Raw genomic sequence first — 21,426 nt, 5'->3', positions numbered from 1 at the left:
TCTCACACGCCGTATACGTGCCATATCACGCGGCACGTTACATCATGTGAACGCACCCTCAAAGTTACACAGTATTCGTTTATCTGCCCAATTGTATTGTATATAGTAGGGCTCTGTTAGGTCTAGGCTGTGAGAAGGACAGCTCAGGTATAGCTTTCATACAGTGTACAGTCATTGACATAAAGGGAGCATTTCAGGGTGGGAGGGGGAGCAGCTGAAAATTTTAACAAAGATTTTAGTGTTAAATTTTTAGGTTTCAGGCTTTGACACCCACATGACATATGTTGTCTCCACCAGCTGGCGGCACTCAGCTGACATTTGGCATGTTCTGTACAGTATACTATCCTGCAGAAACCCATATGGTGCTTGGCAGAGGAAATTGTGGGGGTCATTCACATTGTTGGTGGTTTTGTGAGGAATCAGAAAGATTTCAGTTGTTTTATCTTAGGTTTTGTGATTTAGCTGAAATAATCACAGAAATATGGATGGAGCATCCAGACCAGTAATATAACTTATTAATTATCAATCCAATTGAATTATTACTGCATAGTATAGTAGTTATATTCTTGTACATAGGAGCAGTATTATAGTAGTTATATTATTGTACATAGGAGGTAGTATAGTAGTTATATTCTTGTACATAGGGGGCAGTATTATAGTAGTTATATTCTTGTACATAGGAGTAGTATTATAGTAGTTATATTCTTGTAGATAGGAGTAGTATTATAGTAGATATATTCTTGTACATAGGAGGTAGTATTATAGTAGTTATATTCTTGTACATAGGGGTAGTATTATAGTAGTTATATTCTTGTACATAGGAGTAGTATTATAGTAGTTATATTCTTGTACATAGGAGGTAGTATTATAGTAGTTATATTCTTGTACATAGGAGTAGTATTATAGTAGTTATATTCTTGTAGATAGGAGTAGTATTATAGTAGATATATTCTTGTACATAGGAGGTAGTATTATAGTAGTTATATTCTTGTACATAGGGGTAGTATTATAGTAGTTATATTCTTGTACATAGGAGCAGTATTATAGTAGTTATATTATTGTACATAGGAGGTAGTATTATAGTAGTTATATTCTTGTACATAGGAGCAGTATTATAGTAGTTATATTCTTGTACATAGGAGGTAGTATTATAGTAGTTATATTCTTGTACATAGGAGCAGTATTATAGTAGTTATATTATTGTACATAGGAGGTAGTATTATAGTAGTTATATTCTTGTACATAGGGGGCAGTATTATAGTAGTTATATTCTTGTACATAGGAGGTAGTATTATAGTAGTTATATTCTTGTACATAGGAGTAGTATTATAGTAGTTATATTCTTGTACATAGGAGGCAGTATTTATTCTTGTACATAGGAGGTAGTATTATAGTAGTTATATTCTTGTACATAGGAGTAGTATTATAGTAGTTATATTCTTGTACATAGGAACAGTATTATAGTAGTTATATTATTGTACATAGGAGGTAATTTTTATTAGTAAAAACAAAACAAAAATACATTACATTCCAGCAGAATTAATAACTAATAATAATAATAATAATAATATAACATAAATCAGACATGTCTGTCAGATAACAAAAATGAGAATCACTTTAACTTAAGAGTCCATTGCTGGCAGGATAAAGAGGGGGAAAAAAAAATAAATCCATAAATAAATGAACAGACTTATTTGCAGTGTTATCAGAATATTCAGCAATCGATATATACATTTCTCCACAATTTTACATTATCAGACTTTTTTCTGACCTCCAGAGACTTTATCCACCTCAGTTCAGACATGATATACGTGACAGCGGTCATATGACGGAAGGGCTCTCTGTGTAGGGACACCTGGGTCCTCGTATGCCAGTGATAATATTTGATGACAGTAATAATAATATACAGGGTCTCCCGGTTAATGTCACCTATATTAGTTGGGATGCCATATATGATTTCGGGGTATTTGAGTGATTGTAATCGGGGAATTTTCAGCCTCCGGGATATTTCCTGCCAGATCTTTCGCCCTCCCCCGCACTCTGATATAAAATGTGCCATGGTCTCCTCCTGCTGACAACCTAATGGACATGCCCGATCTGTCACACTGAGATGTTTTAGGTTGCCTCTTACAAAAAGTTTCCCATGCAGAGATAGCCAGGCAATGTCAAAGAACTTTGCAGGGAGCCTCAGACCAGTGAGGAGCCTCAGACTATCCTGCAGGGTTATAGATGTACAGTCCCTCAATGCCGGCTGGAGACAATAGAAGGTCTTACATACCCTGGTGTATAGATCTCTCCTGGTCTTACTCACCAGATAGGTCTTTTCAATACCCCATTTTTTCAGGCACCTTATGCCATAGTCCAGATACTGGGGGAGGTAGTCACGAGTCGATCGACCCCTCTTAAGGCTGCCGCCTCGCACCCAGGATTCTGCAAAAGGCAATATCCAGTCCCTGATACTATTTACCCACAGGGAGCTGTTATCTGAGTCCAGGCAACCAAAATTTACTTTTAGAAACATGGAGTCAAAAAACACCCTTGGATTTAACATATCCAGCCCACCCTCTCTCCTCTGTAGGTAGGTTATCCCTCTTTTTACTGGGTTCAACCTGTTCCCCCACAAAAGTTGGAAGAACAGGCTAAAGAGCCTAGCGGAGAAAGATTCTGGCAAAGGAAAGACAACAGAGACGTACAAGAAGACAGGGACCAGGTAAGTCTTCAACATTTTAACCCTTTCTCTATAGGTCAGCCTCCAGTTCTTCCATCGCTGAACCTTTGCATTTCCGGATTCCAACTTTTCTTCCCAATTTAGTCTGCAATTATCATCCCTCCCGAATTTCACCCCAAGGATCTTAATATAGGAGGAGGCCTGGGCAAACTGCGGCAGATCAAATGTAGGACCAGTATGACCCGTCCAGAGAGCTTGACTCTTCTCAAGGTTGACAAGAGACCCGGAGGCCTCTGAGTAACTTCTGATGGCTGCAGACAACATCTCCACCTCACGAGGCTCAGATATCACCACAGTCACATCATCCGCGTAGGCAACAACTCTCAGGGGCAAGCAGTGGGGGACCGGCGCCCCCTGAAAATCACACTCCTGCAGTGACCTAAGAAACGGGTCTATGGCAAACACATACAGTAATGGACTCAGTGGGCAACCTTGTCTCACCCCTGCCTCAACCCTGAAAGTATCACCCTGCCAACCATTAATCAGAGGAAAGCTCTCCGCCTCACGGTACAAAGTTCTCAGCCAATCCACAAATTGTCCCGGAATACCGTACTTTGTCAAAGTCGCCCATAGATACTCATGGTCTACTCTGTCAAAGGCCTTAGCCTGGTCAAGACTCACAACATATCTCCCACACCTCAGAGCTTTACATCTCTCAAACATCTCCCTTATCGAGATAACTGCTCCAGAGATGTTCCGCCCTTTAACTGTGCCAAACTGTGAGCCTGCCAACAGTGCCGGGGACAAACAAACTAATCTAGAGAACAGAATTTTTGCAAGAATCTTCCTATCGACATTCAAGAGGGCAATCGGCCTCCAGTTCTTGATGTCACTAGGCTCTTTACCTTTAGACAGCAGGATCAGGGAGGACACTCTCATGGATGGAGGCATCAGGTGGTTTTCTAGACTAGTTTTGTATACATCCACGAGAATTGGTGCCAAGAGGTCTCGGAATTTCTTATAGAACTCAGCTGTAATCCCATCTGGACCTGGTGCCTTCTTCAGATGTAACTTATCTATGGCCTCTTTCACCTCCTCCACTGTTAACTCTGCTGTCAAAGGAGAAAAGTCCAAATCATTAGTATCAGGACCTGGAGTTGCCTCCAAGAATTGAGCCACCTTCTCTCTATCCAAAACCTTCTTCTGAAACAAGTCAGCATAGTAAGTTCTCACCACCCCCAGGATACCCTCCCGAGACTCCTGTAAAACACCCTGGGAGTCAGTGAGACCTGTGACCGATTTATTTGCCACCCGCTCCCTGCAATTCTCAAAAGGATCCGGAGCCCCTAAGGACCCATAATCCCGTTCAAGAACCAGGGATGTATACCTGCGGTACTGATACTGACTGATCTCAGATTTCAGCCGGTCAATCTTCTGTTGGTTATCCCCGCCCGCCGAATAGAGTGACTCTAATTCTTTCCGCAGCCTGAGATACTGGCTATACTTACTCTTCCCCTTCTTAACTGACAGTCTCCTTAAGAGGGATCTGATCTCCTCCTTGACATCCTCCCACCAGTCTGCCATGTTGTCATAAAACACCACTCTCTCAAGCTGGTTCTGAAATAGAGAGTGGACACAACTCCGGACACAGTCATCGTCCAAGAGGCTGGAATTGAGCTTCCATAGGCCTCTCCCAATATCAGGGCGTTTTGTGGAGCCCAAGCAAAAATACAAAGCCAGATGGTCAGAATAAGGGACTGTCTTTTCACTTTTCTCACTAACATGCTCAGCGGGACTGACCAGAGCTAAGTCTATCCGACTGCATCTACCAGCGCAGGAGTAAGTGAATTTTGGTTTCCTACCACCCTCAGTAAACACATCAGACAGACCAGCCTGTGAAATAATTCTGCTTAAGACCTTGCAGTCCCTGGTGAGAGGCCTACCAGTAGGTCTGTCACTGGATGACATGGTGGCATTGAAGTCCCCTGCCATGACTACCGGAACAGATGTAAACAAGTACTGCTTGACTTCATCAAACAGACGTGCCCTTTCAATCACCGACTGCGGTGGACCATAGATATTAATGAGTCGGAGCCTTCTGCCTCGGATGGTAACTTCTAAAACCAGGCACCTCCCCATCAGAACCTCAGTTAGTCTGTGTATGGTGACATCAGGGGTGTTAAACAGTATAGAAACCCCGGCATAAGGTTCCACAGCCAGAGACCAGAAGGACGGGCCAGATTCCCATTCTCTCTCTGCTTCTCGTATTAGTCCTAAAGTATTTAAACGGGTTTCTTGTAAGAAATAGACATCGGCATCAAGATATCTCAGATGTTCATACACTGCGTGTCTTGTCCTCCTTGCTCGGATGCTATTCACATTACTAGAGATAACTTTAAGATAGAAACCTGCCATCAGAACAACTAGGAATATGAGAAACAGAGAGATGGGCCCCATTGTCATAGATCAGAGTCAGAGGTGTCCTGGTGACCAGCTGTTTCCATGTCTGATTCGGACTGCCCCTCATCTCGGTGGGGTCTCCTCTTATTGGGAGGATCGCCCTCTGGTTCATCCTCATACTCCGCCATCATTCGTGAGAGTTCTCTGTCTAGTTCTGCTTCTCCGTCTGACTCTGATAGGACACTAAATCTATTCCCCGTTGCAGTGACCTCGCCTGCACTACTTACTCTCATCTTTGTGGGCTTTTCTACCGTGGTCCACTCACCCTCAGGCTTACGGCTGGCTTTATCCTTCTTCCTCCTTTTATTATTGTTGGATGACCGGGCAGGAGAAGAGACGACCACTGAGGGTTGTACAACCTGCTCGACAACCTCCATGGTCGTCTCAATGGGACCTGACTCGGCCTGGTCTTGGGTGGTATCACCTGTATGTGGTTGAGGCTCCGCCTCCGTGACTACTGACCCTGACAATAGCGCCTCCTCCTCCTCCTGTATGTCATCAGCCGCTGCCAGCAAGTCCTCATCAGGGCTATCCTTACAGATGTTATGCCAGGCATCAGGACAATCTCTGTGGGGGTGACCGATCCGACCGCACAGGTTACACCTAATGCTTTGGCATGTGGCACTCACGTGGCCCATTTCATTACATAGGCTACACTTTACCATGGAGCATACACTGGCCACATGGCCGGCCTTCCCACACTTGAAGCACCGGCGAGGCTGACCCGCATAGAAGCAGATCCCTTTTTCTCGGCCTATAAAGAACGAATTGGGCAGATGTTGGGTTATGTTGTTCTGCTGACGCAACTTCACCAGGACCCTCCACCCACCGGTCCAGACCCCGTCTTCATCCCTGTTCTTACTAAGATCGGACATGAGGTCACAATGCCTCCTGAGCCAGATGACTATGTCCTGAGGGGGAACGGCTTCATTCCAAAATACAATTGTGACAGAGGCTGTATCTGGCCTAGAGATGGGGATGAAACTGAACTTATCCCAACCTTCCGTATCTCTCAACCTGGTGAGATTGGCCCAGAACCGGTCCAGATCAGACATCAGCTTAAAACTAACATCATACCCCTGGCGGTCAGGAAGGTTTATGACGGCCAGGATATCAGTCGGCACAAAGCCCATCTGGGTACATAGGAGCTCTCGGACCACAAACCTCCTATCCGGCAGATCCTCCTTGGCACCTCCGTGCCTAAACCTGACTACATTCCTCCTCCTGAAAGCCTGGCCTGTATAACTGGAGTTTGATGCAAAAGATGGAGCACCGCGGCTCCAGGCATTCCCTGAGGAGGTACGGCCGGATCCGCCATCTTGGCGTGTTTGTGGGCGCTGTGTGGGCTGCTGAGCACCTGTACCATGTGGTTCTGCTACTGTGCGAGTATCCAGAGGGGGAAAGTCCTGCACACTGGACTGTCCTGTGTCCGCCCCACCATCAACCTCTATGTCTGCAATATCACCAGACTCCAGAGACTGGACTGCAGAGGGGTCTGACGCCATAGATAGTGAAGGATCCCCCCCAGAAACACCTTCCCCTGCTGGGCCGTTATCACATACAGGAATATCCATAATATCAGGCACATTAGTCAGACAATCAGCGGCAGCAGAGTCCTGCACAGCAGAGTCCATATTAGTATTATAGTCAGCGGCAGCAGAGTCCTGCATAGCAGAGTCCATATTACCACTACAGTCAGCGGCAGCAGAGTCCTGCACAACAGAGTCCACAACCTGTAACCCCAAATATGTTACTCCCCCAGTACCTTCAGGTAAGAGTCCATAGTCCTGCTGCAATGACTTGTCTCCTGGGACTTGTGGTGTCTGCACAGCTGCTACTTCATTACCATTAGGCAGGGGTCCATGACCTGGTTGCAAAGTGCTGGTTGCTGGGACTTGTGGTGCCTTGCTGAGAACTGCTGCAGGTTTTTGCTGTTGCTGAACACTGGTCGCTTTCCCGTACAAATTCCCTTCCTTAAAAGGGAAACTTGCTGGCTGCAGAACTGGTTTTACATGGGACTGCTGGCTGCCACCTTGAGAGGGTTCAGACCCAGCTTTAGCACAAGGTGATGGTGACTTCTGGTATTCCTGGAACCGCTGCTGGTTTCTGTATGATTCTCCCACCGGTCCCATTTGCTCCAGTACAGTCTCGGTCTCCCGTACGTTCTCGGCGAGCTCTTTCGCCAGTGCGCTCAGCTTCCTGTCCAGTAACACCAGTTTCTCAGGGCATGCAGACTTTTTTAGATTATACGCACATTCAATCTGTCTCTGCAGATATATTTTACTGGCCTTCAATGTCTCCAGTCGCTTGACCAGTGCTGGTATCTCATCTGCCAGGCGCAGTTCTGGTGCTCGCTCAGTAGCTGTGACAGTCTGTGCATTGTTGGAAAGCTTTGCAGGTTGGTTACCCCCAGTATGGCTTCTGGTTGGTGTAGCCTGTGATTTCTGACATGCTACGGCTGTTGTCACTGCCATGGGCCCACAATGTCCAGACTGGGGACTATGTCCCAGTTTATTTCCAGTGACTGTACTGCTGGTACCTTGAAGCTTCCCCGCTGGTCTCCCTTTGATCTCCTCCACTGCCTTCACTACATTTTTGTAGTTACCGCTTCCAGATCTTGTCCGCTCAGACCGTACCAAAACAGACTGCTGCATGTTCTCCTGCATGGTCTGCTTCTCCAGGGATGTTCTCCTCTGTCTGCAGGAGGGTGGGGTGGACTGGACACCTGCAACCTGCAATGGAGTCTGCACAGGCTGCAAAGTTTGCTCCTTACATTCAACCATTTTGCTTGGTTGTTGCACCGTACTACTGCTTGCTTCCGTTACTTCTTCCTTTACAACTTTCTTCCCATCTTGGCTTGCTGCACTAGGACTGCTGACACACTGGACACGATTCCCATTACTGGGGACTTTAGGATTTCCATCCATTTTTTTAGTTGTCTGGGAATTGCTTCCCAGAGAAGGCCTTGGAGCCTGGGCCTTGGCAGGGGAACTTCCCCACCCAGGGCGGCCCCGCCCTGGGCTATCTCCAGACATCAGGAGCCTCAGGAGAGCTACAAAAACACGTCCTCACAGCTAGGAGGTAGTATTATAGTAGTTATATTCTTGTACATAGGAGGTAGTATTATAGTAGTTATATTCTTGTACATAGGGGGCAGTATTATAGTAGTTATATTCTTGTACATAGGAGGTAGTATTATAGTAGTTATATTTTTGTACATAGGAGTAGTATTATAGTAGTTATATTCTTGTAGATAGGAGTAGTATTATAGTAGATATATTCTTGTACATAGGAGGTAGTATTATAGTAGTTATATTCTTGTACATAGGGGTAGTATTATAGTAGTTGTATTCTTGTACATAGGAGCAGTATTATAGTAGTTATATTCTTGTACATAGGGGGCAGTATTATAGTAGTTATATTCTTGTACATAGGAGGTAGGATTATAGTAGTTATATTCTTGTACATAGGAGTAGTATTATAGTAGATATATTCTTGTACATAGGAGGTAGTATTATAGTAGTTATATTCTTGTACATAGGGGGCAGTATTATAGTAGTTATATTCTTGTAGATAGGAGGTAGTATTATAGTAGTTATATTCTTGTACATAGGAGTAGTATTATAGTAGTTATATTCTTGTACATAGGAGTAGTATTATAGTAGTTATATTCTTGTACATAGGAGTAGTATTATAGTAGTTATATTCTTGTACATAGGAGGTAGTATTATAGTAGTTATATTCTTGTACATAGGAGTAGTATTATAGTAGTTACAGTCCTATGAAAAAGTTTGGGCACCCCTATTAATCTTAATCATTTTTAGTTCTAAATATTTTGGTGTTTGCAGCGGCCATTTCAGTTTGATATCTCTAATAACTGATGGACACAGTAATATTTCAGGATTGAAATGAGGTTTATTGTACTAACAGAAAATGTGCAATATGCATTAAACCAAAATTTGACCGGTGCAAAAGTATGGGCACCCTTATCATTTTATTGATTTGAATACTCCTAACTACTTTTTACTGACTTACTGAAGCACAAAATTGGTTTTGTAACCTCAGTGAGCTTTGAACTTCATAGCCAGATGTATCCAATCATGAAAAAAGGTATTTAAGGTGGCCAATTGCAAGTTGTTCCCCTATTTGAATCTCCTCTGAAGAGTGGCATCATGGGCTACTCAAAACAACACTCAAATTATCTGAAAACAGATCATTCAACATAGTTGTTCAGGGGAAGGATACACAAAGTTGTCTCAGAGATTTAACCTGTCAGTTTCCACTGTGAGGAACATAGTAAGGAAATGGAAGACCACAGGGACAGTTCTTGTTAAGCCCAGAAGTGGCAGGCCAAGAAAAATATCAGAAAGGCAGAGAAGAAGAATGGTGAGAACAGTCAAGGACAATCCACAGACCATCTCCAAAGAGCTGCAGCATCATCTTGCTGCAGATGGTGTCACTGTGCATCGGTCAACAATACAGCACACTTTGCACAAGGAGAAGCTGTATGGGAGAGTGATGAGAAAGAAGCCGTTTCTGCAAGCACGCCACAAACAGAGTCGCCTGAGGTATGAAAAAGCACATTTGGACAAGCCAGCTTCATTTTGGAAGAAGGTCCTGTGGACTGATGAAACAAAGATTGAGTTGTTTGGTCATACAAAAAGGTGTTATGCATGGCGTCCAAAAAACACAGCATTCCAAGAAAAACACTTGCTACCCACTGTAAAATTTGGTGGAGGTTCCATCATGCTTTGGGGCTGTGTGGCCAATGCCGGCACCGGGAATCTTGTTAAAGTTGAGAGTCGCATGGATTCCACTCAGTATCAGCAGATTCTTGAGAATAATGTTCAAGAATCAGTGACGAAGTTGAAGTTACGCCGGGGATGGATATTTCAGCAAGACAATGATCCAAAACACCGCTCCAAATCGACTCAGGCATTCATGCAGAGGAACAATTACAATGTTCTGGAATGGCCATCCCAGTCCCCAGACCTGAATATCATTGAACATTTGTGGGATGATTTGAGAGCGAGCTGTCCATGCTGGGCGACCATCAAACTTAACTGAACTTGAATTGTTTTCAAAGAGGAATGGTCCAAAATACCTTCATCCAGGATCCAGGAACTGATTAAAAGCTACAGGAAGCGACTAGAGGCTGTTATCTTTGCAAAAGGAGGATCGACTAAATATTAAGGTCACTTATCTGTTGAGGTGCCCATACTTTTGCACCGGTCAAATTTTGGTTTAATGCATATTGCACATTTTCTGTTAGTACAATAAACCTCATTTCAATCCTGAAATATTACTGTGTCCATCTGTTATTAGAGATATCAAACTGAAATGGCTGCTGCAAACACCAAAATATTTAGAACTAAAAATGATTAAGATTAATAGGGGTGCCCAAACTTTTTCATAGGACTGTATATTCTTGTACATAGGAGCAGTATTATAGTAGTTATATTCTTGTACATAGGAGTAGTATTATAGTAGTTATATTCTTGTACATAGGAGGTAGTATTATAGTAGTTATATTCTTGTACATAGGAGCAGTATTATAGTAGTTATATTCTTGTACATAGGAGTAGTACTATAGTAGTTATATTCTTGTACATAGGAGTAGTATTATAGTAGTTATATTCTTGTACATAGGAGGCAGTATTAGGGCTAGTTCACACAGGGCCAAAAGGGCGTATTTTGACAGCGGAATCCACGTCATAATCCGCCCCTTTACTATGGTGGTCTATGGAGACCACTAGCGTTCTTTTTTCCGCTATCGGCAACTGCCGATAGTTGAAAAAAAAGAAGAGAGCTGCCCTTTCTTCAGGCGGATTCCGCAGCTCGCTAAGCCGCGTCTTCCGCCTGGCAGCCACAACCTCCGGGGTCGGCCCATTCATTTGAGCCGACTCCAGGGTGGGGGAAGACGCGACCACAACATCGTGGCTGGCGGGTTTTGACCGAGTCAAAATATGGTCAAAACCCGCCCCACCGCCCCCTGTGTGAACGAGCCCTTGTAGTAGTTATATTCTTGTACATAGGAGGCAGTATTATAGTAGGGATATTTTTGTTTATTAGGCACAGTATTATAGTAGATATATTTTTGTTTATAGGGGGCAGCATTGATAACACAGTGATGCATACCTCCCAACCGTCCCGATTTCCGCGGGACAGTCACGATTTGGGTGACATGTCCCGTGGTCCCGGTTGGAGGGAAGTATGTCCCGATTTCAACTCAGATCTGCGTCCAGAGGACGCAGATCTGAGTTGAACACATATGCGGCTGAAGCGAGGAGCTGACCTGTGTCAGCTCCTCGCTTCGCCGCTGCCGCCGGCTCCTGGCTTGTAGACGCGATGTACAAGCCAGGAGCCGGCGGCAGCAGCGAAGCGAGGAGCTGACACAGGTCAGCTCCTCGCTTCAGCCGCATGTGTCAGGGAGAGAGGCGGGCAGAGAGCGGCGAGGGAGCGGAGGAGAAGGTAAGTTTAATGTGGAGGTGGAACGTGAATCTGGGGGCAGAGATGGAGAGGACGGCATGACACTGGGGGCAGAGATGTGGAGACATGAATCTGGGGTCAGAGATGGAGGGACATGAAACTGGGGGCAGAGATGTGGGGACATGAATCTGGGGGCAGAGATGGAAGAGGGACATGAATCTGGGGGCAGAGATGTGGGGACATGAATCTGGGGGCAGAGATGGAGGACATGAATCTGGGGGCAGAGATGTGGGGACATGAATCTGGGGGCAGAGATGGAGGGACATGAATCTGGGGGCAGAGATGGAAGAGGGACATGAAACTGGGGGCAGAGATGGAAGAGGGACATGAAACTGGGGGCAGATGAAGGGTGTATATGAAACTGGGGGAGAGATGGAGGGGGGACATATAATTTACGGGTGACTGTAGGAGGATTATACTGTGTGCGGGCACATGAAAAATTAACGAGTGGGCGGAGTCAACACAAAAGTGGGCGGGGCTAAATTTGCCGTGGCGCGCTAAGCGCGCCGCACATTTTGTCCCTCTTTCAGTTCTTCAAAAGTTGGGAGGTATGGTGATGCACTGTAGCTGTCCCTACACCAGGATATACTTATGGTGATGATACAAGTTCTCAGCCTGTTACTCAGCTCCGGGTAGTTTGTATTGGGATTGAGACCCTGGTTGCTAACTCCAGGTGGTCTGGCTCTCTTCCTTATGTACATGGGATATAGAGGATTGCAGTCGGTGGTTTAGAGCCCTTCCTGGAATCCAGCAGTCAGTAACACAAGCTGTGACCTGCCCAGTATGTTGTCTGCTCCCAGCTTGCAGGGCTTAACCCCTTCCCAGCTGGTTTTATACACAGCACACAGACTACACAGCAGGGTGTTAAATTCTTCCTTATTGCCTAAAGCAGAAAATTGGATATTCACTGCCAAAAGGGAGACGTGCGGCGCTTGTACTCCGTTTTATTGCATTATTAGTACATATTTGATTGTGGAAATTATTTTATTCTTGATCCTTGGGATTTCTTTGTCCTGACTCACATCTGCGTTCGTTAATCCGTTTGTGTAGTCCGCTTGGGAACCCCCTTTCCCGAAAGGACTACCGAAAACATTGACAAGCAGTGAGCTTATGGGGTCCGTGTGCTTTGTGCGCGATGTCTGCACGGAACATGCAGACAGAAAAGTACTTCACGATCTACTTTCCTGTCCGCATGATTCGTACGGAGACCGCATGGAAAGCATACGGACCTCATTCTAGTCTATGGGGTCCATGTGCTTTCACTGCTCACCGTTTGCCAATGTGTTCGGTAGTCCGTTCCTGGGGTCCCCATGCAGACTCCCTGAACGGATTACTAAACACAGATGTGAACCGGGCCTTAGTGAATTGCTATGTATGCACTTATATGTTTTGTCATTCATTGAAGATATACTTGGAGAGACTGCTTTAGATTTGAGCTATTGAATAGTCTGTGCATGCTACTTCTGATAATCTGCCCTACCCCGACCATGAGCTGTCCATCCTGTTAGTATGGGGGTGCAGGTTCTTGAACCTAAATGCCAAATTATATTGTGATACAAGGATTAATGGGGTTGTATAGTGAATTTATATTATTCCCTGCACACAGGACAGGAGATAAGTGCTTGATCAATAGTGCTCCCATCCCTCGTCCTGAATCATGCCCCTTTAGACTGGACTGGTGTTTGCACATGTGCACAGATAGCACAATGTTGAAAATGGTGAGGAATTAAAATGGAAAGTTGCATAACCTGTTGGAAACCAATACATTGTAACATGGAACTGACAACCTGACTGCTCAGATACACCCATGAACCCTGGGAGAACATACAGATGGTTACTTTTTAGAATTCAACCCCTTGGCCACAGATCACACCCCTGACCTGGTGTCCTAATAGATGTCCATCATGTTGTCACGTACACACACCTTCTTTGCTCCAGTTCTCCAGCTGTAAAATCTCCAGATATTTCCGTCCCTCACCTCCTTACACAGGATACAAAGGTGCCAGATTTTATAGACCTGAGTGTACCTGGAGACACATTTCTAAGAGCTAGCTGCAATACATTGAGTTATAATGTGGGGTCCAGAGGTTCAGCTGGAAGCTCCTTGCCTCTGATCAGAATGTGCATGATATTGCAAAGTATATCATCTGCTAAGACGTCCTTGTTATGACTACACTTTCATTACCCCTTATAGCTTCTCCAGTGCTGAAGACACAATCATTTACAGTACATGAAACTTAGCACTAATACAAGGAATGCAGCTATATAGAATGTCATGTATTAACTGACGGCTATATGGAATGTTATATTTTGACTGACCGCTATATTGAATGTAATATATAGACTGGCATCTATTAAGAATGCCATATATAGACTGGCAGGTATATAGAATGTAATGTACAGGCTGGTATGGCTGTAAGACTACAATTGTACCTTTATAAGGACAAAACTCATGAACATGGGTGTAACTACCAAGGTAGCAGGTATAGCAGCTGCTGTGTGGCCCAACAGTTACGGGGGCCCCATTTCCAGTTAGGCATAAGGTGATGACTTAGAATGATGGAAGGAGGAGTGGAAAATCTAATTTTGTGTTTTATATTTTAATATAGCACCCCCATGGTTGTTCCTGTGCCGTGGCATCATGTGTGCCCTATAACTCTGCTTGACATTATATATTTATTATCCCTGTAGTGTGATATCACTTTGTGTATTATTAGCCCTGTACTGTGACATCACTCTCTGTATTATCCCTGTACTGTGACATCACTGTGACAATTATCTCTTTACTGTGACATCACTGTGTGTATTATCCAGTGTCGGACCAAGATGCCTAGGGTCCACCAGTGGAATTGTTTCTAGGGCCCACCACCTGGACCCCTGCAGATCAGCTGTACGGCGAGAGTGTGGCTACAAGTAATAACAATGCCATGCTGCTTATCCATCATACGATGTGCACCACTGCACTACCTAAACCCACCGCTCCAACCTGTATGGCAAGTGAACAGCATGGCTCCTGGAATTGTTGCCATTACCTGTAGCCGCACTGTTCTAGTAAAGCTGATCTGAAGAGGTCCTGGCTGTTGTACCCCTGCAGATGTAATATGGCCTATACTAAGGACAGGCCATTACTATTAGAAAGATGGATAAATCCTTTAGTTGCCTCCCTACTGATCAGGTATATATGGCCTGTCCAGAAGATAGACCATAAACAAAAGTATGCCTGGATAACCCCTTTAGGGGTTGCAGTGCATCGGCATCCAGTCGCGCACTCCGCTCTAGATTAGGCCCAATGAATGGGCCTAGTCCGGAGGAGGGAGTGTCTTCAGGCGGATTTCCGAAGTGAATTGGCCTGAAGAATGAGCATGTCCATTCTTTTTTTCCGGGAACCATTTGTTCCAACCTGACCAGCTCCCATTGATTTCAATGGGAGCTGTCTTTTTGTCAGGATTTTGAGGCAAATTCGGCCTGAAAATCCTGACCAAAAAACTCCATGTGAACTCAACCTAAATATTCTACCGTTACCATTTCCAGTTACCATTATGCCTAACTGGAAATGGGGCCCCCGTAACTGGGCCCCACATTTGTCTGGAGGAGGTGAAAAAAAAAAAAAAACAATAAAGCCATACTCACCTGTCCCTGGTGCTCCGGTGTCCTCCAAGTGTGGTCCAATCCTGCTGCTCTGGTGTCTTCTCCTGACTGGCCTCAGGGGTCACGTGACATTACAGGCAGTCATGTGCAGTGGGGACCTCCATTAGAAGAAAACAACGGAGCTGCAAGACCAAACCGCACTGCTGACAGGAGATTATGTTACAAAATTAATAAATTAATAATAATAGAAATGTGCGACATACAGGGGCCCCATGGAGACTGAAGAGGAGAGACTGGGAGAAGGAGCAGGGAGAGGTAAGTTAAGGGCTATTACTGCACCTCCACTGCATACTAAAAAAAGCAATGGGGGGGTCCAGCAGGGATCCCTCAATGCACGGGGCCCATCGGGGGATTCACCAGTACCTCAGTGGGCCAGTCCGACCCTGGTATTATCCCTGTACTGTGACATCACTATTTCTATTATCATCTTTGTACTGTGACATCACAATTTCTGTTATTAGCCCTGCACTGCCACATCATAGTGTTTATTATTTCTGTACTGTGACATCACCATTTCTATTATCATCATTGCACTGTGATATCACTGTTTCTATTATTAACCCCGTACTTTGACATCACAATTTCTATTATTAGCCCTGCTCTGCCACATCACTGTGTTTATTATCTCTGTACTTTGACATCACTATTTCTATTATCATCATTGCACTGTGATATCACTGTTTCTATTATTAACCCTGTATATGACATCACAATTTCTATTATTAGCCCTGCTCTGCCACATCATAGTGTGTATTATCTCTGTACTGTGACATCACGATTTCTATTATCCTCCTTGTACTGTGACATCACTGTGTTTTAGCTTTTAGTTTCCCTTACAGGGCTGTTTTATGGCTCCTAAATGCAGTTCACTATAAATGACTTCTGTTTCTGAGAAATGGTTTGCAGGGCAATAATGGGAATAGCTGTTCACTATGGATAGATACATGCACCTCAGACCAGCTTCTTAAGATGTTATCCTTATGGGTCATATTTTTGTAAATATACATCGGTTTTTCAGATTCTGTGACGTTCAAGCTCTTGCAATACTACAGGTCACATAGTTCCTGGGAATTGTAGTTTTGCTGCAGGTTGTGACCAATGCTGTGTGTCCTCTGCATGCCATTGTAATACATCTGGACCATCTGGCCGCAGGATCCATGACCTTGACTGATTTTTAGCATTAATTACCATTTTTCCATGCATTCTGCCTCATTCTTAAGTATATTTATTAATCGGCCAGGCCGCCAGCAGGGTGAGGGTTAACCCTTTAATGAGTGGCTCAGGCTCCTAGAGGTTAAAGGTCTGACAGGTGATACTTTGTGTCCTGGGTCTTTTCTCACTGCTCTTTAGCACCCTCTTGTCATTAAAATACCTCTTTTGATAGACAATTTGGTGTCTTGAGGATGTAAATGGGAAGGGGAGAGTATGGTGGTCTCTAGGGTGAGTGAATGAATGGCTCTCTGTCCATTACTGCCCTCTGTCTTCAAATAGAAGAAAGACAGCCGCTCGGCCACCAGCCACTTCAGATACAACTATAGCAAGCAGACCAGAATGTGTATACAACATATGGAAGAGAAGGAACTTAGCAGATGATCCCCTCGAAATCCTCAATTTCATGTCAGGTTATATACACATATGACACATATATAGGACATGCAGTAATGTCACTAGCCTAAGAAGACTTATATGATGCGATGAACCATATAAAGCAGAAGTCACTGGCCCATACTCCTGCTGTATCAGCTATACCGACTCCTCACAGTGAGATTTGTCCATTTTACCCATTAAACTCCAGCAACAGTCAAAAGGAATGGACTGGAGAGGATTTCCAAAGTCTGGTACCTTATAGTATTAGGCTGTAGAGGCCGCCACATGCGGACGACACCCTGCCAAAATATGGGCACCAGTAATTGTCTGCAAGGAGTTTGTATGTTCTCCCCGTGTTTGTGTTGGTTTCCTCCGGGTACTCCGGTTTCCTCCCACACTCCAAAGACATACTGATAGCGACTGCAGATTATAGCCCTTTATGGGACAGTGACTGTCAATGTCTGTAAAGTGCTGCGGAGTATGATGGCGCTATATAAGTAAGCATAATAAATAAATAATCGTCCTGTCATGATGCTGGTAAACAACTGTTTCTTCCATGTGCAGTGTTTGCTATGTTAGAAAGCAGCACAGGGGTACAACATGACAACCGTATCTAAAGAGACCCATCCAAATAAAATCAAAATCTACATCTACGTCTCAGCAGCAGAGATTTGTAGTGATTGTTGCACCAATTTCTGGATGAAGTTGTAATAACTCTGTTGGATCACAGGAGTCCCCCACCCCCCATGCAGAATTTTATTCTGTTGAAGTTCTGGTGTAAGTATGATGTGTCAAATTGTTTGCAACCCTGTGGACTGCAGCTTTGACTAAAAGACTATATCCATGTGACCATGTGCGTGTAGCTAGTCCGTGGTTGAATGGCAGAGATGGCATGTAGGTGACGTGTGCCACCTGTGCCTTCACAGACCCATTCACTTCCTCAAAGGGACCTGGGCAGCAAAACAGACAAGTATAAGACATGTCCTGAGTTTTGCCTTGGGCTCACTGCCCCCATATAGACAGGCATGTGTATCAGGCCATAGAAGAATACGGTTAGCACATTGACTGTCTGTATACAGGTGCAAGTTACACCTGCATTTTACAGCTTCATTCACACAACAGTGAATCACTGGTGTACACTAGCCGAGAAACAGACATGGTTGTGTGAATAACGCCTAAGGCTATATTGACACGACTTGGACTGTGCCTATTTTTTGACCATGGGAAACGACTAACTTGGTCCATGGTAATGCCCAAATTCCATCCATTGCTGTGGTCATTTCTCCAGCTCCTCCTACATAGGGCGCCTCCATCCCTAAACCGTGCACCTGTATTGGCGTCTGCGTCAGCTTATAATAAACTGGTGTAAATCATCGTAAATCTGGCCAGGCTGGAAAAAGGTGAACATTTTTGGCGCAAATCCAAACGTGAGCAACAATTTGTGACATTTTCATACCTTGTACGCCACTTTTCTGGAGTTCAAGGTGATTTTTGCATTAAAAAGTTTGTGTCCCTTTAAGAGATACCCCTTTGCCTTAGTAGGGTAGATTCACATGGTGCTTTTCTTCTTAAAAACGTATGCAGTGTTATGTGCATTTATTTTTGTATGCCGAACCTGAGCCCTGCGATGACGCCTGCTGTATCCACCTATAGGGAAATACATTGGAACGAAATTGATACAAATTAGCAACAAAGTTCCGTTCTGGCCGGTTCCATTCTGCAGGCACCGAGCACCCCCCTGCAGAGGCACAGGTTAGGCAGGCTGACAGCCCAGTGTCTGGGGTGAGGGGGAGGCAGCTCTAGGGGGCGCCCCCTTCCCTCAGTGCGTGAGAACTTTTGTCACTCTCCCTAAACTCAAACTCTTTAGACTCCGCCCAGATTCTCAACGTTCCACTCTTGTGAGCTGGCTCGAAGGGGGGCGGCCCCACGTGGGTTCTCGGCCAATAGGAAGCCAGGACGGCGGAGTATTGTGATGCAAATCAGAGTCTACCTAAAAGGGGCCGCGCTGGCCGCAGCAGAGGAGTCAGCCCCGCACCTAGCAGCGGCAGCACACACAGGAGCTGCGCGGAGGACACTGCAGAGTCCTGGGACAGGAGCCTCGGATCAGTGCACTGGAATACTAGTGGGAGCCTTTACTGGTGGAGTGGGATTCATTGCATCCTGGGATTACTACAAGTGCTCCCTTCCAGGCCTCCTGCATCCAGCTGTGCACACTCTGTGGAAGGAGTTACAGAGAGAGGGGAGGTATTGGATCTACTGCTGCCATACAAGAGACTGGCCACCGACTAGTGGATCTTGGCATCTTGGTGGGATCCTTCTTGGGCTATCCTTTTCTGCAGAATCTTCAACACCACCTGATCTGCAAAAGTCACCTGGAGCCACCAAGCTCAGACCAGACCTTTCCATCTGGACCCTCATCCTCTGAAGAGACCTTCCCATCTGGACCCTCCTCAGAAGAGACATTCCCATCTGGACCCTCATCCTCCGAAGAGAACTGTCCACCTGGAGCCCTCCCAACCATGAGCCAGACAGAAGTGTCCACCTGCTCCATTCCTCACACCCAGCGGGTGTTCCAGGAAGCCGTAAGGAAAGGGAATACTAAAGAACTGCAGTCCCTACTCCAGAATATGACCAACTGTGAGTTTAATGTCAATTCCTTTGGTCCAGAAGGTCAGACGGCCCTGCACCAGTCTGTCATTGACGGCAACCTGGAATTGGTGAAACTTCTGGTCAAGTTTGGTGCAGACATCAGACTGGCAAACAGGGATGGCTGGAGCGCCCTGCACATAGCGGCCTACGGTGGCCACCAAGACATTGTTCTCTATCTCATCACCAAGGCCAAGTACTCTTCCAGTAGCCGGTGACTGCTCGCAGGACGCTTAGAGACATTTCCATTACTTCCTATTTTTTGGGGGTTTAATCAATTATTTTTGTTCTTTTTATGTCTTAATTTTTTTTTCCAGTAAAGAGGCTGCTCTGCTTATGACTTTAGGGCGAAGCTCAAGATTTGAAGGGGGTGATCTCCCTCCCCACCCCAATGTTTGATCATTGGATGTCCTTTTGGTTACTAAATCATTGAAACTTTCGGTCTTTCTATGATGTTTTTGCCACGTCAATGAGGAATTTGTTCTTAGGTACAACCGAAAGATTTGTGTTGTTTTTTTTTTATATGACAGTAACAACTCCTGCCTCTTCATTTGTCTGTGTTTTTTTTTTATTTTCTAATTGACATGAAAAGCTGCTGTTGGTCTCCAGGTTTTAGGAAGTTTGGGGCCCACAAAGACATATTAATTCCTATTATTTTGTCCTTTTTTAACTTTTTTTTATTTGGTCATCTACCTCGACTCTTAGCACAGTATTCAAAAACAGCACCAGATACTGTATGCTGCACTTGTAGGTTATCTGTTCTGTGTCCTCTCATTCCCATGTCATGCCTACGTCTAGATTTCCTTTCCTGTTTTCTTAAAATATTTAACATTTCAGCGGTAAATTACCCCTCCCCTATTCCCCTCAGGACCCCATAAGTATTAAACCAGACCCTTTATATACAGATAACTTCTGGTGTTGGTACAGCCCTGCTTGTTGTACCACAGTTGTCCATTTTGGCTCCCCACCCCCAATAATTTCTTTCATTTTCAAAAATATTCACACCCCTATATTTTTTTCATAGATGTAAAGGAATCATCCCGTAGAATTTTGGACAGAGAAGACTTGAATAATGAAATGTCAATTTTACAATCTGGTGGATTATTCACAGGCACATATACAGATCTGTATGTGAGAGCGTGTAAAATTGCCATATTCTGTTTTGCACAGGCGATAGCGCAAGGGCTCCCCCTACTGTATGGAAAGTGAGTTGCAGGATTGTGAATTTGACCTGTTGACTACTGACTTTTAGATGTTTAGAACCACATTGAGAATTTTTTTTGTGTGTGTTGTGGTTTTTTTTTTTTTTTTAAGGGACGGAGGTGGCGTTTGTTCCTATTTTTTGATGTGCGTATGCTTGGAATCAGATTGATGCTGCTTTAGAGAAAAAAAAAAAAGCAAAAAGTTGCATTGCAGATGGATCTGATTATAGGTTGCAGATGAGACGTGTCACATGTTGCGTGTTGTAGGGTTTGTGGTTTGTCTGCACTAAAGGAGCATCTTATCAAGGTTTTCGTGGGATGCCCATTCACCCTAAAGCCATTTTGCATTGTTGCGATGGATGATAAGGCCACAATGTATCCAGATTATTGTGCAAACATAGTCTGACAGAATTTAACCCCAAACTTTTTGGCTGCAAAATTATTTTTGTACTTATGAAATAATTTTGAAGCCCTGTTACATTACTTTAAACAGGGCCTCAAAATGTTCTGTGCATCCTGCAGCTAGGAAGCAGAATTTTTGGATAGTTTTTAGTAGTGGTGTATAGGCACGGTCTTGTGTCCCGCAACAGGTTTGTCCTCGTACTTGCATCTGCTTGAAGTAGACAAATTCTGTAGTGGACAGAGATCCAAGACCCTGCGGCCACAAGAACCACATAAACCATGGTAATCCTTGCTCTGCTTCAAGGTCCCTTTAAGCATTTTGTA

The 21,426-nt window shown here is 44.6% G+C and overlaps 1 protein-coding gene across 1 annotated transcript; it reads left to right on the top strand.

The window, feature by feature from the left end:
- Window positions 1-18,981: 18,981 nt before the first annotated feature.
- Window positions 18,982-21,139, top strand: NRARP (NOTCH regulated ankyrin repeat protein). The gene has a single exon (XM_075258822.1). It carries the CDS (start codon window positions 19,372-19,374, stop codon window positions 19,714-19,716), a length of 345 nt encoding a protein of 114 aa, XP_075114923.1. The 5' UTR covers window positions 18,982-19,371; the 3' UTR covers window positions 19,717-21,139.
- The last annotated feature ends 287 nt before the right edge of the window (window positions 21,140-21,426 follow it).

Source organism: Leptodactylus fuscus, chromosome 11 (genome assembly GCF_031893055.1).
Source record: "Leptodactylus fuscus isolate aLepFus1 chromosome 11, aLepFus1.hap2, whole genome shotgun sequence".
NCBI classification, from domain to species: domain Eukaryota; kingdom Metazoa; phylum Chordata; class Amphibia; order Anura; family Leptodactylidae; genus Leptodactylus; species Leptodactylus fuscus.
Note: the sequence above shows the minus strand (reverse complement) of the source record. Positions and strands in the feature narration are given on the sequence as shown.